Source organism: Clarias gariepinus, chromosome 5 (assembly GCF_024256425.1).
Source record: "Clarias gariepinus isolate MV-2021 ecotype Netherlands chromosome 5, CGAR_prim_01v2, whole genome shotgun sequence".
NCBI classification, from domain to species: Eukaryota; Metazoa; Chordata; class Actinopteri; order Siluriformes; family Clariidae; genus Clarias; species Clarias gariepinus.
Window position 1 is genome coordinate 30638164 of NC_071104.1, and position 18871 is coordinate 30657034.

Consider the following 18871-nt stretch of genomic DNA (forward strand, 5'->3'; position numbering starts at 1 on the left):
TGTAGCTGAATAAAAACTAAATCTGCAGTCATCAGCAAGATCTTCAGCCAGGGCAAAAGTAGGAATGAAAGGGCGTCCAAAAACAATAAAGTTTTGAACAAAACAGGAATGACCACAAATGATATGCAAGCGATGGAAGCAAATTTTTATTCCATACCCTATACCAAGCCTGTATAAAAGGACTTTCTTTCATAAGCCTCTGTGTGTGGTTTTTCTAATACAGAAAGACCTTCTCTCCTTATCTGGATTTGGTCATGTTCTGGTTGGTGTTAGCATTGAGGAAATGAGAAAAATATATTGTCCCCTTTCGTGTTCAATTCATTCCTTGACTAGCCTGACTGAGGTCCATGGTGACTCAGACACGGTGACACCACTTCCTTTGAGTATTTGCTCAGATGTTTTCCATTTGGAGCTGAACATGTCTGCCCAGGTTTGAAAACTACAGTACACCACTGGTTCGCATAGAAATAATAATAAAAAATAAAAAAAAACAGTAGAGATTTTTCTAAACCTAAGAACTTCTGAAAGACAAAAAACAGGTAAATGTGAAACGGTTATAAATGACTCAACAAAAGGAAGTGCTAGCTCTTCATCAAAGAGTAGTTACTTTGCCTGATGACCAGATTTCCATCATCATTATAACCATAACCAGCATTTATCTTCTCACTTCTATTGTCATCTCTTCACTTTGAGAAAGTCCATGAACCCACATTGTTACAAAATTTTCCTCAGACCTGCTGCAGTAAGGGCGATAGACAGCATGCAAGAAAGGGTTGCAACATGTTTGCCTGGAATATAGACAGTCTGGGCACACAGCATGAAAAAGACCAGGGGTTTTCTCAGACAGACATAAAGAGACCTGGCACACCACTGCTGCTAATGATCTTCTCATTACAGCCTGTGGAAACTACGGCTAAGAGATCTGCCATCATATACGTAAGCCTAAAGCACTTCAACAGAACCTAATTCTGTGTGTGTGTGTGTGTGTGTGTGTGTGTGTGTGTGTCTGGCATTATTGCACCGCCCACTGTAAGTACACCTGCAGGTTAACAGACCAAGACATGGCTTTGTTGAACAGGAAATTCCAGGGTCTGGTTGCCATGAGAGAGTATGACTTCATTTGCAGGTACCCTTATAGCCACAAACAGCGCAGTCCCAGAACAAAGGTCCAATATTACTGTTCATTAGGTATATGACGTAGTCCCCACAACTCTAGAAACATAACTTAGGAAAAAACTTTTTAAAATAACAAGGAACCACAACATTAACAGCAGTAAATTCCCGGTGCTAGGTGAACCCTTTATCTAGGACGAATAACACAAACAAAACATTAATTACTATGAAAAGCATTTAAAAAGTCATACTGTAACATAAAAATGAGATAAAATGTAACTATCTTGTTCTAGATTTTGTCCTAAATTGAAAAACAAAATCCTGGTGAGACAGATACAAGTGGACGAGGAATGACTGAAGCAAGCAATATAGAGCTGGGACTGAGGAGAATGAGTAACTACAATATGAAGAGCTAAATGTTTATGACTTAGTGGGATTAAATGCAACGTAATAAGTTTTTAGCTCCCATTTAAATTTCTTGCAATCAATATTTTAGTTACAGCCCTTTTCAAATGCTGCACTTTTTAATGTTGGTTATTAGTTGCTTGGTTGCTGGTTGGTTGGTTGTTTGATTTGTTGTTTTTATCCCAGGTTGGTTAGTTAGTTGTTGGGTTGTATCCCTAGGTGGTTTGTTGGAGATTGGTTGGTCGGTTGATTTTATCCCAGGTTGGGTGGTAAGTTGGTTGTATCCCTAATTGGTTGGTTTGTTGGTTTATTTATTTGTGTTTCTGGTTGGTTGGTTGTATCTCTGGTTGGTTGGTTGTATCCCAGGTTGGTTGGTTGTATCTCTGGTTGGTTGGTTGCTCCTAATGTAGCAGCTGAAGTTGCATTAAGTGCAGGTGTGTTTGCAATTAAAACTGAATTCCAGGAGATCCATCATCATGGAAAAATTTAACAAAATCTTAAAGCTTATACTACTGTGCCCAAGTAGTGCAACATTGTTGGTGTGTTAGTTTAATTACCTACAGTACAGTAGCGTTATATTTTACCTTTTAGTTTAGTAGTTTTTGTGCACAGAAAATCTAGGGTCAAGCCAAATAGAAAGATGTAACATTTAAAACAAAATATAGCCCTCGTAGAATGAGGAACCTACACAATGCTAAACACAGTGACTCACCGTGCAAAATCATTAAATGCTAAAAAAAAAAAAGGATAAATCCGAAATTTTGCACAACAAACTCAGATGTATGGTGTTATTTTGATTCTCAAGCCTGAGCAGCAGTATGACCTTTTATATAAATTTTTCATGCAACTTGTAATCTTTTTCAGCTGTGCTCTGCCAAAGGATGAGAGTGAAAAAGGGAAAAAAGATGAAAAGAGAGATAGTCATCTTTAGTCCTCACCTCAATACAACATTGTGCGTGACTTTGACAGATCTGTGGCGTTAGTGATTCTCTTTCACCGAGTCCCCAGGCTCAGCCCAACCCTGGTCTGATCTGATTAGCCTGATATCATCAGCCTAAAGGATTTAATGCAGCTCTGCTTAGCTGAAGGCCGGAGATTACACTGCTGGACATTCTGTGAATCTCTGCATGTCACCCATCAAAAAATGAGTGAGCATTTGTTATTGAGATCCTACAACATTCATGGAGTAAAATGCATGATGGGAGCTTAAATAAGAGTTGAGTATCATCTGTGTAGAATGGAACCACAGAACTATGCTGCATTAAAGCTGTTGGTTAAAATATTAATACTGGATGTGTCAGGTGGCATTTCTACACCTGTCTGTCCTCCAATGTGTCTCCGCTGGGCCCGCTGCAAATTCCAGAATGTGACAGTCACCAGACACCAGCCCTAGTTCAGTTTTTATACTCAAAAGATTCATTATGGGATACAGTTACCTTAGTGTAAATATAAATACTTGAGTGAAACTTGTATATGTCCCACAGAGAGAGAGTCGGCATTTGCTGAGCCACAAACAGGGGAAACGTGGATTCCCCTTATGGAGGCCAAGTATGGAACACATTTCATCTCTTTGCACTGATGAAAAGCATGGTGGTCTCTAGATCTGCCATCCCCAATCCACCTAGCAGTGCAGCTTACAGAGTTGGCATGGGAACACTCATCTTCAAAGATTGAGATCATGCCATACAGGCAGGAATTCTGGGGATTTCGGGTTCTCTCTAACTTAAAAACCCTGTGCAAACAGCCCAACATGGGAAATATACACTTAGGTGCTCCTATACACTTTGAATTAAGGTAGATTTTTAAAAAATAGACTCTCACATTCCCATAAGGAGCACATGCTATCTTTTTAAAACCACTTAAAATAGCACAGAACTGATGGTAGCACTAACCTTTTCTTCTCTAAAGAAGCATTTTTTTCAGGTGACCCCAAACAATCAGAAATGGAAGTCACCAGAGAAAATGACCTGCACCTTTTTAAGAATATTAGTCTGTCCTGGAAAGAAGTGGCTTCTTTGCTGCCCTTCTTGATATGTATGAAGGTGAGCGTTATCAGCAGTCATGTGTCATGCCAACAGTAAAGTATTCTAAGACCATTCATGTGTGGGGTCGCTTCTCAGCAATTTTGCATAAGAACACAGCCATGAATAAAGAATGGTATGAAAACATCACCTGAACAACTTCTCCCAACCATCTAAAAGCACTTTGGTGATAAATGATGTCTTTTTTAGCATGATAGAGCAACACCCCCTAGATTTTAATAATTTTGTCCCATAAAAACACAAGAGCCTCTGAGGAACAGATCGTTGCGTTCTCTTATTTATAGAACCACAACAGGCTTAACTCTAAAAGTAGGCAATGAAACTTGGACAAAAAGTAATTTGCAGTTTCCCAATAGCTAATTTCCTGTTGGATATCATAAATGGCATGGAATGCACGTCTCGCTAATCCTTACAGAAATGCCAAACCAGAGCTTTTAATTATAATTTTAGGAACTGCATAACCATAACATGCTCCATTACCAGACAGTGAAGTTTTTTGTTTATCTTCATAAATATACATGATCGTATAAACACAACTGTGCAGCTGGCATCCTCTTTTAATTATTTCCAGTAACTAAGACAATACAGGCATTGTTCCCATTTGAATATTATTGTACAATGATGCAGCTTAAGGCTGCGTTTGTAACTTGGCTAGCCCCTGCTCTATAACCTCATGTGGAGCTGCTTCCACCATGCTCAAATCATTTCAGTGTATGTGGCTTCCACACAAGGCCAAGCTTGTGGGTCCCAGCAGCCCTTGTAGCGGAGCAGAATGTAAACAACTATTTTTTACTACATATGTCTATGATATGACTCACAAATTCAAATTACAGGAGGTCGCAAGAGTTGCAAGACCCAAAGTTGTAAAGTTCTACATTTGGACGGAGAGCATCCATTGTCATTAAAATTAAAGTGTTTGTAACAGCTGTAAATGTAAATCATTTCCAATACCCATATATTTCTTGCCTGGCAACACCATAATGCTGCAGCCAGAAGTGAAACTTTGATTTTAACGTTATGAGTTTTCACAGGCACCAAGGTTAATTTATGCCATATACAGTAGTGACAAAAAATGCTCACTTCAGACTGCATGTCCATAATAGGTGACTGAATACAATCACAGAGGCGATAAGCTGTCGATTACAACATTAAGCACACCCTGATAAATAAAGTATAATGAAAACAGCTTATTATAAGCTTAAAAGCTTTGGAAAAGTATATATCTATATACTGTACATAAAAGAAAGGTTTTGTTATTGGTCATTGGTATACTTTTTCAAAGATCTGTCTGTATGACTGTCCAGCCAGATTTTGTCACAGCATCAGGCAAAACTGGCTGGACAGAATTGAATTAATCTTCGGCAGTATTTAGGTATTTGCCTGAAGTTAAGCCTAAGCCATTTGATTACTGTATAATCAAAATGTTGAGTAGAAGTGAAGTTATGAGCAGTTATGTGCCAGATTATGTTACAGCATCCAGCACTTTTTTTTCCTAATTTAGCGTTTTTTCCATGAGGTGGGCATGGCTATACATGTCACTCAACAGTGCCAATCAATGTTCAGACAGAGTATGCAGAAGACACAGAAACAACAGTAATGCACCTACAGTACAATTCTCAAGAAACAAAAATAACTGCGCGACACAGAAGAAAAAAAGAAAAGTAGACTATAAAAACTGAACCTTCAAAAGTTGAATAGACAGATTTAATGTATTCTTCCTGCGGTAAGCTTAAATCTAGTTTGTTTCATATTTTCTGAAACTATGGCGCTAATAAAAAGCAGTAATTTTAATTACGACTATGAGATAAAACACGGGTCATTAAAGCAAACATATCTACCACAGTCCGGTGTTTTGGCTGACGACGAAAATGAATACAACTTGGTGTAAACAATGCATAAGATATTCAATCTTACAAAATTTTATTTCTTTGTATTAATAGGTTAGGCAGAGAAATACGCTGTACAGAAAGACAGACAGACATGTACGTGGGCTGCACCCGGAAATGAAAATGTCACTAATTACATTAAAGCTGATCATCTTATTTTTAACCTTTTTTAACTTTTAACTCTTTTGCCATCAACAATGGGTACTTGCGCTAATATATATTATATTACATATCTCACTCTAAATCTCACTCATTCTCTATACAGTACCTCTTATCCTGTACATCGTCACAGGAGGCCTGGAATCCCAGGGGACTCAGGGCACTCGGTGGGGTACAATTTGTATGGGGTGCCAGTCCTCCTCAGAGCACAAACCCACATCCACTCACACGCTCAGTCAATTTGGAAACACCAGTTGGTCTAATCTGCAAGTCTTTGGACTATGGGAGGAACCCAGAGTACTTTTGTGGAGCTGGAGAAAAAATAATAAAACAGCGATCCCAGAGGAAAGCCACCCGCATACAGAATAAACTCCACACATGCACACAGTTTAATGATCACAGAGACATTCTTCTCATTATTCTTTCTCTAGTAATCTGGACAGTAGTGTTTGGGTGTCTGGAGAACATCTGTCTGACAAATCAAGCCAGCCACCATCCTGTTCTCTTGAAATGCTTTCAGCCTGATTGTACTGTAACATCACAGTGCAGGATCAGAGGCATTACCTGTAGCATGTCACACTCACCTCTGTTATGAGTATATGATTGGAGTGTGTCTCCAATCACTTCCAATCCAGATGTTGCACCATATCAGCACCGCTGGAGCTGAAAATGTGATTATCATAGGATAACAGTGATTAAAGTGTGTGTATAAGCCTACTGGCAAACCATTTGAAGATATGGTTTGACCTCAACCAAGCTGATACATTCTGTGATTTAAACATGCAAGTATCATTCCCTTTGAAGTGGAGACACACCCAGTAACACCATAATATATCCATCTTATCTGAGTAAGTTGTATTGCAGCGGGGCAAACATGTGTCCCCTGTGCACTTGCTTTTCCTCTTTCTTTTGAATTTATCTAATAAAAAAACCTCACAACCAGTCTCTCTCTCTCACACACACACACACACACACACAAATTGCAGGCCGCTCTTTCCAGGAACACTCGTATTCCATCCACCCAGCCCTTGCAATGGGACATGCTAGGCACCAAGCCAAGGACAGCATTCACATTAAGTGACGGATATGATGTGGAGAGGAGGTGACTGAGTGTGCAGACATGAGGAGAAACACTTGGAGGGTTGAGGACAGATCTGAGAATCCGGAACATGTGTACAAACATGGTTCATCACAAACACATAATCAAATGCAGGCTAAGAACTCTGAGAAAAATGGTCTCTGTGTTCCATTCCAATAAGCCTCGAGGACTCATAACAAAGCACAGATATGGTGAGTGAAGACTTTCAGAGCAAGCTTAAAAATTCTGAGCAAACGCAGGTCAGACGTGGCTTTAGCCACCAAGTCATGTGAGGTCCTTAATGTATACAAGTTCTAACACTCACATATCAACATGTACTCCTACAATCCCCACTAAGAAATGGAAAGGGAAGTGATACAGTAAATAAAGGATAAAGCCAGGGTGATGAAAGTAACCTTAATATTACTTGATGATATTAAAGGTATGTGGCAAAAACGCCATCAGGGGGCCTGGACTGAACTGTTTGCATTTTCTCAAGATGCAACCAATCCACCCAATAGTGTAAAGACCACACAAGCTAAGGGATGTCAAGGAATGCATATGAACACTTTCAGAGGTCATTTGAGTCCAAAATTAATCAGCCATAATACAGTACAAAAAACATTACACCCAATTTTGTGTAGGTACCCCTTGTACCACCAGGGCAGTTCTGACCCCAACAGGGCATGATTCCACAAGATCTGGCACAAGATCTGGAACCATGAAGTTGACAGTGGATCCTTTAAGATCTATGGGTTTTAGGGTTGGTCTTCCATGGATGAGACTTGTTTCTTTGGAGCTATGAAAAAGTATTTGCCGTTTCCTAATTTTATTTTGCAATTGCATTGCATTGCATGTCATACCGAAATGATTGAGATCATCAATCAAGTAAAAAAAATAATAAATAAATTCAGCTTTTAAAGGATGATTTCATTCATTTAGGGAAAAAAGCTGTCCAAACCTACTTGGCCCTATGTAAAAAGGTAATTACCCCTCCTTGCTAAATCATGAATGAACTGTAATTAGTTACATTTCACTTGCCACACTCAGGCATAAGTACTGCCAGACCTGTTGAATCAAGAAATCGCTTAAATAGAACCTATCTGACAAAGTCAAGCATGGTAAAAGATCTTCTAAAAACATAATGAATTGATGAATTACATTGACATGTTGACATGGCACTGCCCGTTTGATAAATTAACACTTTTTTATCATCGTTTTTTTATTTTCTTATTGATTAAATGGAGCACACGCCATAACCTCCAGAAGGTCACATGAACAGTAAACAGTAGTTACCATCAAAATTATGATGTATCAGCAATCACAAAAACCTGTGACACTCCAAACTTCTGCCAGAGCTGCTGTTTTACTTGTTATAATTTATTCTGATATATCAAGACAGAGCTTATCTTATTTGTGGGGTTTTGATTATGTTCCTTTACTCATGCTTTTGGAGAAATGCCGTTAATACAGTTTCTTTCTCAGAATGGGAGAGAAATGGATATAAACACTCAACCACACACATTTTATTACCTCACACAAATGTACTTGCCAAGATATTTCATAAATCTTAATTCACAAAGTGAAGACATGCACGCAACATGAACGCCCAAACGCACGCAAACACACACATAATGTACATGCACATTCTGGAGATCATGCTTCTTTATTTACCTCACTACCTTGTAAATGTACCACCCACGGGCAAAGACACACTAAAGAGTGGGTGGTTGATATAGAAGAGTCATTTACAGCTTGTAAATGGTTATAGTCTCTCAGAATCACACGTTTAAGAGCTTTTACAGAAGGAACAGAACTAATCATCCATAAGTAAAGTTTTTTTTATGTAAGCTGGTTTTGGGTTATTAATTTCTGGGTATTTGTTAATTTAGCTGCGGCATATCTGCCAAAATGCATTGTTTTACATGTGTTTTAAATTTATATATGTTTTTCGGTCTGCATTTGCATAATGCACACATGGTACACATGTTGCTCCATATTGGCAGTGTCTGATAGTTTGACCTTCTCGTCACACTTTGATCTGTTGAAACAGGAGGTGTGGCCTTAATTGCTTCCCTTATTATCTGCCCCCAGGTTTTAACCAGTCAGAATCCTTGCATGGCGAGGAGATGTTTCAAAGTTACACAAAAACACGATCAGCGAACGACCTCCAGCTCTTTGCACCTCAGCACCTGGAGTCTCTCAGAAAACAACCCCCCTGCAACCGTTCTGATTTCTTTCACAACGGCACTATTCTTCCACCCACAAAACATTACCCAGCAGGGGCACCTAACCTCTGACCCCATCATCCCTCTCCTTCCACCCTCTCCGACCCTGCATCCACTTGGACACACCGAGGATGTCTGACCTCCTTTCTCCTGTGTTTTCTCCCACCGATCTTTCCTACTCTCTACTCGTTTTTCTTCCCCTCTTCCTCTCACTCTCTGGTAAGGAGGAAGCCCCCACATGAAGTTTCTGAAATTAGATCTTGGGATTTGGGGAGGGGGGAGCACTCATGGGTGATGATCAGTTGACTTAGGAAGTGAAAAAAAATTAAAAATAGCTCATATTTACAACATGTTTTATGCATTTCAAAATAACTTATATCTAAGACTTACATCCTGTCTCAAAGACAAAAGCATAAGCAATCCAACCTATGTAATAGAGATCGTACCACTGCAACACTGTACAGAATATACACAGCAATGTATACGTATGCATGAACACAAAAAAAAATAATATCCTGTAAAGAATTTCCTAGCAAGCACTTCCGCTCTTAAACCAGAACATGCAAGAGCCCTTTGCTTCTCAGGATAGCACTTAAATATTTAGTATGTATTCAACATTTTGAACCAAAGCAACAGAAGGCTGCTAGTAAAAATAGCACACCCTCCATCTGAATTTAATCACCTGCTAGTCCAAACAGCCCAAACAGCCCACTACCTAAATGTTGCCTTAATGTTTAGATTATTGCAACAAGCAAACTGATGCACGTGATTTATTATAATAAATGTGTTTACTTTGTGCAGACACTATGTCAGACACTGCTGCATCACCCCCGTCCCAAAGCCAAATATTTCTTTTTCATCACCCCAGCCCAAATCCCCACAACCTTTCCTCTCACTTCACACCCAAATCCACAAACATTGCCCTTATTTCCCCCTTTAAATCATACAAGCCATCCTTCTTACCCTAGCCCCATTACCCACAAGCCACCCCTCTCACTCCAGCCACAAATCCTCAAACCTACCCTTTCACTCCATGCTCAAATCCCCCTAGGCCTTCCCTCTCATCCAAGCCCCAAATCCTCAAGGCTTTCCTCCTACTCCAGCCCCAAATCCCATCAAACCATCCATCTAAGTTCATCCCTAAATCCCCACAATTTCTCCTCTCACCCAAGACCCGGATCCCCAGGAAACTTCCGTCTCACCGCAGGCCTAAAACCGAAGAAACTTGATCCATCATCCTATCGTCTAAGTCACACAGTACAAATCTATCATCCCAACACCAAAGGTCTATCGTCGAGTTTAAACAGTCCAAATCCCAAACCCCATAGTATAATTTTACAGTCCAACCAACCACCCTGTTTTAAACTCCCCACTGATCTATGCTATTACTCCAGCCCCTAAATTCCCACAGTCCTGCTCTATCACCCATACCCAAAGCGTCGCAATCCTATTCCTATTACTCCACCCCACCCCATTTATCTCCACAATACTGCTCCATTACCTCAGTCACAAATCCTTCTACACCACCCCCAAAGCCTCACAATTCATATGCACCACCCAGTCCCAAATCCCCACAATACTGCTTCATTAGGCACTTTTAAACTACCATAGATCTTTCATCATCAACACAGACCAACCCCCAGCCCCTAAAAAGGCCCACAGTTGTACTTAACCATTCCAGGCATAATTTTCCATGTATCTTCGTAAACCATGTTCATCTTAGCAATTCTCCTTAAAATGAGAATAGCAATTGCAGAATGCAAAAAGATCAACTAGCCTCACCCATTCAGTCAAATGTTCTATAGCTATTCAGGAATGTTCTTAATCAGCTACAGACACTTTCAGATGATTCAGAGCATATGTGCATACATTTTCAACATATCAGTTCCATGAGTTAGTCTTGTTAGCTCAAACGCCGTAGCAACCATACATAACGAATAAATACAAATCATATATCTGGATATCCATTTCACTTCTCCAAAAGAGCTGATTTACATTTTCAGTCCTGCAGAAATTACGATGTATGCAGCAGACCACTTGCTTGCAACGTTACCAATAACTATCTGAAGCCTTCAGGCAACCTGTTATGACCATTTGTACTTGCACTTGTGTGCGATGTGTGCGTAGAGGGGACAACTTGTGTTCAAACCACTCGCGGCATACCACAGAAACCATCCTATTTCTTTCCAGGAATTTCATCACTCAAGTTCAACAATGCATCCTGCACACTAAATCATTCACCGAGCTTAGAGCTCACTCTATCATTTACACACTGGGATAGCAGCACAGGCATAAATCCTGCCTCTAAGAAACAGCTAAAGGCAGCTTGCCTGGTGTCTGCTGCAAAGTCCATGTCCCACATTGAGACACGCTGCTCGTGCCAAGATTAAGGACTGACCTTAAAGTATGGCCTACTCACTAATTTAGGCACATTTATAGTGCAATGTCTTCAAGTGGGAATATTGTGGAGCAGGCCAAGGTTGAAAAATATAAAGCACCACACCTATTCAAAACATGGGAATGTTTTGGAATAATGCTTAATTCAGTGGAAAAGGACATTGGGCTTCATTCCCAGACAGAATGCATCATCATATACTGTTTATCCAAATAAATTCTCAGGGTACAATAGGTGTAGTATTTGACATAAGTAAAGTTTGGCAAAATCGCAATCATTAACAGGTTCATTAATTTTATTTTATAGTTCAGAGTTATATTTATGAAAAATAACTTTACGCAGCTGTAGCATGATGGATTTCAGGCAAGCTTAAAGATGGGCCTCTATGGTTGGGTCGGGTCGCTCAACCCAACCACAATATAATTCAACCCTTAAGGGATAAAGGAAATGCATCTGGATCCATAATCATTTGATTTGCCCACTATCAAAAGAAGGAGGGTCTGGAATGTGACCTCTCCAACTACCAGGCTCATGTGTTTTTCATTTGGTACAAAAAAAAGTTTTCTTTCCAAAGTCTTGTTATTAAAGCTTCATCTTTTAACCCCATGGAAATATCAGGTGCATTTAGTTTTAGACGGACCTGATCCCTGTAAGAAAATTACACAGATATTTAAAAGCCCGCTAAATAATCCTAACCCCTTTTTTAGCCCATCAGCAGCACTGACGAATGAGATTTGGCAGGCAGGCCTGTTCCTCCAGGGTCTGAGATTCATACACATCCTCAAGCTGAAACCAAATCCAGGGTACAGCTTTACAACTCTAATCAAAAGTCCTGACTACAGTAATATATATTTGCTTATTTCAACTTATAACTAAATATATTATTGCTAATGATCTTCCTTTCATTCTGAAAGTGAAGTGAAGTGAAGAAAAAAAAACTAAATAAACATAAACTTATAATTATCCCACATACTAAACATTTCACTGCATATCGTACTGTGTATGACTGTGCATGTGACAAATAAAATTAGAATTTGAATTTAAAATTTAAATTTAAATACTATAGGGGGGATAATTTTATTACTAAATAAAAAAAAATAGTTGGTAATATATTGTAAAAGCTCAATTTACACAAAAGGTGAACTTGTGCTAATATTATAGTTTTTATATAATATTTTATAGTTAGGGCTTTTTATTATTCTATGGAAGGCTGCCAACTGTTAGATATGCGCTAATGACATACACATACCTGTTCTGTAGTGTAATTGCACACTTTATAAAAGCAGCCTAGTGGCAAAAGGACAAAAAAAGGTGAAAACTATTTTGTAGCAGTATTTCACAAGACGAAAGAGTTAGATCAAGAGAAGTGGTCCAAATTTATTACGCTATAATAGTGGTATTTCGTGGCACATGAATGGATTAGAAGAAACGTATCCAGAGCTTCAATCATTACCTTGTAAGGCAGTTCATGAAAGTTGAGCTACGAGTGTTACCTAGAGGGACCCCTAAATCTTGGCTACGTATGTTGCATGTTTTTTAGGCTTAAATCAGAAGGGATGTTTATTAAAGCCATATAGAGCTCTGTTTCACTATGTCTGGTGACAAAAAGGCCTTATAGAAATAAATACTACAGTATGATGTCTAATATGCAGGAGAGACAGACAGACAGACAGACAGACAAATTGGACATTCATTCTAAATTACTCAAATTGCAGCAGTATAATGTTGGCTCTTAGTTTTAATAAAGATACATTAACCCAATATAAGAGCTCATTTTGCTTTAGATATTAATCAGATACAAAAAGCTCTCTCTTCGGAAATATGCATGAATCTGTAGATCATAAACAATGTGAAGTATATCCAGAAATATTATGCAAATTGAAAAATCAATAATCAAGAAAGTAATCCACTTTGTTTATTTCTATCACTTATGTTATTGTATTTCATGTGTGCCTCTGATGATGACTTATCGGTGAAGCAGGTTTAAATAAATGAGGCCCAGTGCACATGAACTCTACGGGGCAAGTGTTATCACTTGACACTTGACCCAGCTGTCAACAATATGCCGTGAGAATCTGAAGTCTGGACTAGAACAAAAGAATTAAATCAGCCCTAGCCTATATAACTCACACCATTTTGAGTAATTTTGCCTATAATTGTTGATGGTGCTATAGTTCTTATACTTTCTAAATCAAAAAGTAAAAAATAAGGATGCCATTAAGCCCCTCGATTTAGTTTCCCATGAACACCAGCTGGCTTTCCTAATACTTACGAAATTATCAGAAATAGAGAAACAAATATTTATATGTACCTATAAAAGGAACAAACGTAGGGGATTAGTGTAATCAGAAATCATTGCACTTCTCTAAATAAACTGTCTTTTTCACATAGGTGCAATTCTGTGAAGGAGGTAGGAATGTAAATAGCCAAGAATCAAATTCAACCTAAGCATCTGTTTCTAATCTAGACAGAAAATAAGGTTAGAGTGTCTTTTAGTAGGAAAAGGGCATCTTTGCTGGCCCTGTTTCAGTTTTACTACTGTAACGCTGCCAACATCCTTAAAGTTGGGTTTTTCCCCCCCCAAACTGAACATCATCACATTATTGATTAGTGATGTGGTGCCAAAGAGCGAATTTACACACAGTGACTACAGCCGTCAGCAGGATGGTACTTAAACTGTCCGCAGTGGTGCACGAAGTACACAAATGCTGTGTGAAAGGTAGAGATACAACAGGTAAAATATTACTCAAGTACAAGTAGAAGCCCTTGAGAAAATCTACTTTAGCTTGTTTTAGCTAACTGTAGCCTTTAAGTCAAAAGTAAAAGTCTCTCTCTCATGATCTGTTTACATTTCTGAAAAAAAATAGTAAAGTAGAAAGTACAGATATGTTTTGTAGGATGTAGTGGAGTAAAAGTAAAAAGTATGCCCCAATAAAACTGCTCAAGTGAATTAGTGCTGTACTTTAGTACAGTAACAAAAAAAAAATTCTGCATTACTTTCCACCTCTTACTGCATTTATTAATATTTTACTACCTACGTTGATCTTCTGAGCAGGTTTGTCCAAATAGCTACATTTACACAAAAAAAAAAAAATCTGATTTTTCACAAACTCATGTAGTATCACGGCAGACAAGTATAATACACTGTGATCTGTGTTACTATTTACAGCCCAAATTCAACACATCCATGTATAAGGAAAACGCATTGATTTATATGGTGCTAGTGAAAAAAAAGGACGCAGCCATAAATATGAAAACACAATGGCAATGCAACAAACTATATATTAAATGATGGTGTTTTCCTGAAAAGCCACATGTACAAGTATTATCATGCATATCTTAGCGGTGTGCACCACAAGAACAAAGAGTGCTCTTATAGGGGGCCTCCTTCTCAGAAAATACCACATAGGAGGTCCCACTTGGGGACTGGGTATCCTGCCGCTTCCAAACCTAATTACAACCAGGTTTCAGCACCTCTTTCATTTTCTGAGTCAGGTCCAGAGTGGACATCTTGTTGTGAAATTCTGTGAAGATTTGGAATCCAGACATCAGATATGTGAATCTCTTTGACACTGAACTTTGTTGTCTTCAAAGTGTTTTCCTGAGTTCTAGGAATTACATTCTACTAGGTAAAGAAAAAAAACTAAGTGTCTAATCTGGAATATTTCATATTCCGGTATTCCTAGGCACAGAAAAAAATTTTCAAGAATCTCTACTAAATCAGCCAAAGGAGCAAAGTTCTGTCTCTAGAATATCTATTCAAACTCAAAGGATGAAAAATTCTAGAAAGGTTGTTCATACAGAGTTGATGATCACTCCTACTGAACAAGAACAATGAGTTGCTTTCTTTAATCGGTTTAATTCAACATGATATACGACAAAATATAAATATTACATATATTTGATAACTGCATGCATGCAAATAGTGGTTGGTGCACCTTATATTACTTCTGAACTGGCAACAATGGACACCCCCAACAGAGAGAAAACCAAAAAAATGCACTGAAGAACAAACATCCTAGGTTCACAAATGATGAGAACCACATGGTGCACATCATCCAAGCATCCTATTTAGCTCCCAGGAATCACTGCCAATTTTTAATGAACTTCTCATGAGTTTTAGAAACTGACTAAGAAAAGCATCAAATGCATTTCGTAGGCTGTGAACTACCTTTGCACCTCAGCCCACAAACACGGATTTCCTATCTCCTCCGGAGACAGAAGTGCTGTTCACTTGTCTCGCACACTGAGCGAGACACCCCAGACAAATGTTCACATTCCCAGACTCTTGCTTGCATCAGGAGACACTACATCAAGCAATAGAGGGAAAGAGAGATGCACGGAGCATTCTGCCAAAAATCAAAAGCATATGTTATATAGATTTAAACAGACAAAGATACTTTTAAGGAGCCAGACACATAAATACAACTAGACTATAGGAAAAGAAATGTTGGCACAATCACGAGATGAAGAATTGAAGAAAAGTGGGAGTGGGAGTGAGGGAATGATTTCAAGAGTAATGAGGGAAGTTTGGGATGATGACAGGAAAATGGGGGGCGGGGGGGGGGGGTGTGTACAATGTGAAATACGAGGGAAAAAACATAGTAGTTTAAAAATCAAAAGAGAACTGATTAGGATCATTACATGTTCCAGATTGCAGTTCAAGTGTTATTGGGAAACAGGAGAGCCGTGGTGACCAGTCAGGCATACAGAGGTGGGACTGTGGGTGCATCGTAAATCACATGGCCTTTCATGTTGTCCCAGGCTCTCTCCAAAATGTCACTCTGAGTTTCATTTTTCACAAACATTTGTAACAGCTCACTCAAAGAGAGTTCATACTTTCAGCTGCTAACATGGACATGAAGGCTACGGTACATCAGGGTCCATCCAGAAAGGTACCTTCACAAACACTAAGACAACGTATTATTATTATTATTATTATCATTATTATTATTATTATTCAATTAAATATATGATCTGTTTAAAGCAAGATGCTGCAATTATTTGATAAGATAAGCCCATATACAGTCCTGCTTTAACAGAGGATGGGATAAAATGCAGAGCATCAGTAGACAGATGACTAATTAGAATTCAAAGGCTCAGAACACATTAGTCTTTAAAACCAAAGGACAAAAGATGTATGACTGTTTTTAAAAGATATAAATCAGATAGCCATCTTCCCTATTTATTAGAAAGCACTAATTCCAATTGATCTACTGGATGGTTGATTAGTGCTCACTCTCTGTACAACAAAAGACCCATTTCTCCACAGGAAGACCTTCAAACTCCCTCGGGACAACTGCCCTACCCTTCCACGTGGCCTTGGCATCTGAGCCCCCTTTTAGGAGACCAAAACCTAAGTGCTGAATTGGATTGACCTTGGGATTGACATTTGTTCAATATCAAATTAGAATAGGATAATGGACATTGATCATTTAATTAAGTTCTTAGGCATTTATGACAAAAGGTCAATATGTATTTAAATTAATTTCTAAAAAGCCTACTTTTGCATAACATCTTGTCCCTGGAGTCTCCTTTCAGGGCTGATTCAGATCTTATTTACAGACCACCCAGATGGCAATGACACCCTGTCGTCTAATTTATTACTTACCGGGCCACTCTTCCTCTTATCAGCAAATCAAATTCCTAAGCACCTTTTTCCTATACCTGTGTGTTCTTCTAACCTTCTTCCACATCATAGCGAGATGGAGTAACCAGAGCACATGTTCATACTAACAACTTCATCTTGCTCAAATGGCTCATTTATAATTCAGTAGATTTTGAGGAAGGGCAATGTCAATTTTTTTCTTCTTCCTCTGTATGTTAACAATATGGATTCCTTAAGGATAGGGGATTTTTCAAACACTTGCCAAGATTTAGTCTTCAGCTTTGGAAGGAATTTCCTTCTACCTAGATCCTGAAAGCGCATTAATCACATTTGTTACATTTGCCTGTTTCCTACATCTGCTTCTTTCTATATGATTATATCTACAGCTGTACGAATGGTTCCTTTCATCCCGCTGGGCAAGACCCTGCACTCCTCAAGGAGGTAGGCCTAATTACTTAATCTTACCCCTACAGGGTAGCTAAAGATGCTCTACTTCCTTGTGCATCCAGTGACTGGACACAAGGATTTAAGTTTCTTCTGTAGTCCATTCTCTAAAGAAGAGTGCTAATTAAAAGGGCAGAGGTCAGGCAAGGCTGCCAAGCCTCATCAAGTCAGAGTAAACTGATCAGAGAAAGAGCAGACTCTCCAAAACTGTCTAAATAAAAAAGTTAGCAAAGTCGAACTAGACCTATTTATTTTGTCCTAGTGCAAAGAGTGCATGCAGCCAAAAATACTTCTGATACACATGTTCATTCAAGCTTGCAGCATTTTTAGCATCAGCTCATTCAAGCAAGCATGGCTCAATTTAGTTGCATGCCACATGTGTACTCTCTGTTCCTTGTCTCTTGAGATTATCAGACAATCTCAGTACTGTAACATCCCGTGTCTTACCCAGAACATGCAGGAAAGGCAGACCCATGTCCGAGTGCGTCCAGCCAACGCCGGTGGCATACTTAGGGACACAGAAGGCATCATGAGATCACGCTGACAGCTCCAGCCCTGCAATTCCAGACTATTCCCCTGAAGATTCCTGATTATTCCACTGGACCAGGTACAGAATTCCAGAGCAGTTCATTTACTACTGCAATACTGCTCCACAAATCCATGACACACCTAAGAGAGATCAGATCAACTGCTGCTGCTGCTTCTCTTCCTCCGTCTCTTCTTTCATCCTCTTCTGTCTCACTTTCTTATCTAAGAGCCTTCCTCTTTTCCTCCCTCCCACTCTCTCTCTCTCTCCTTCTCTCTCGCTCTCTCTATTCAGTGAAACTCACAAAGCTTTTTGGGGTCATGCAACTCAGCTCCACAGGAGCAAGGGGGAGGTGACTGCGCTGCCCTTTATTTATCTCTCCCCTCCCCATATTTCCCTCGGAGCCCCTCCTCTATCCTCGCTCTGTCTCTCTCTTGTTTTCTTTCTCACTTTTTTTCTTTATTCTTATTTTCATTCACTATCTCTACCCCCTGCCTCGTTCTTTGTGCATCCCCCATTCTGGGCTTTTCTCTAAGAATGCTCGCTCATATTTGCACTAATGTCACTTCAATTTTTTATTTGTCTGCTCACTCACTGAGACACCTTGGTATCCTAAACGTCTTCCAAATCTCTTTTCCATTAAACATCTGCAAATCTCTTCTCCAACCTGAGCTCCATTTTTCTGCTCTGCATGTAAAACATTGTGCAAGTGTGAGGTCGCCATCAAAGGCTCATCCAGACCCCACTAGTAAAGAGGAAAAGGTTGTAAACAGAGAATGACTTCATTAGGAGCTCCATCCATCAACCCTAAATTGGGCAGCTGGTGAGAGAAGTAATGCGGTATGTGTGTGCTCTTCTAGTGAAACTCTGATTCTTTTTCTTTCTGCAGCCTTGGTATTTCCTCCTTAACAGCCTGATGAAGTTGCCCTGTGCCCTCTAATCCATCTCATTCTTTTATTAGGCAGAATGAACACTTCAGGGACCAAG

At 39.2% G+C, this 18871-nt stretch overlaps 1 protein-coding gene across 5 annotated transcripts in view; it reads right to left on the reverse strand.

Moving 5' to 3' along the window:
- tns1b (tensin 1b) overlaps positions 1–18871 on the reverse strand; it is a 216131-nt gene that overhangs the window by 136312 nt on the left and 60948 nt on the right. Inside the window, exon 1 of one of the 5 annotated variants that reach the window (XM_053496633.1) lies at positions 17806–18135. The exons of the other annotated variants lie outside the window; for them this stretch is intronic. Coding sequence (XP_053352608.1) covers positions 17806–17889 — 84 coding nt within the window. The 5' untranslated portion in view covers positions 17890–18135. Of the gene's footprint in view, positions 1–17805; positions 18136–18871 lie in introns of those variants that run through there. 5 annotated transcript variants of the gene reach the window in all.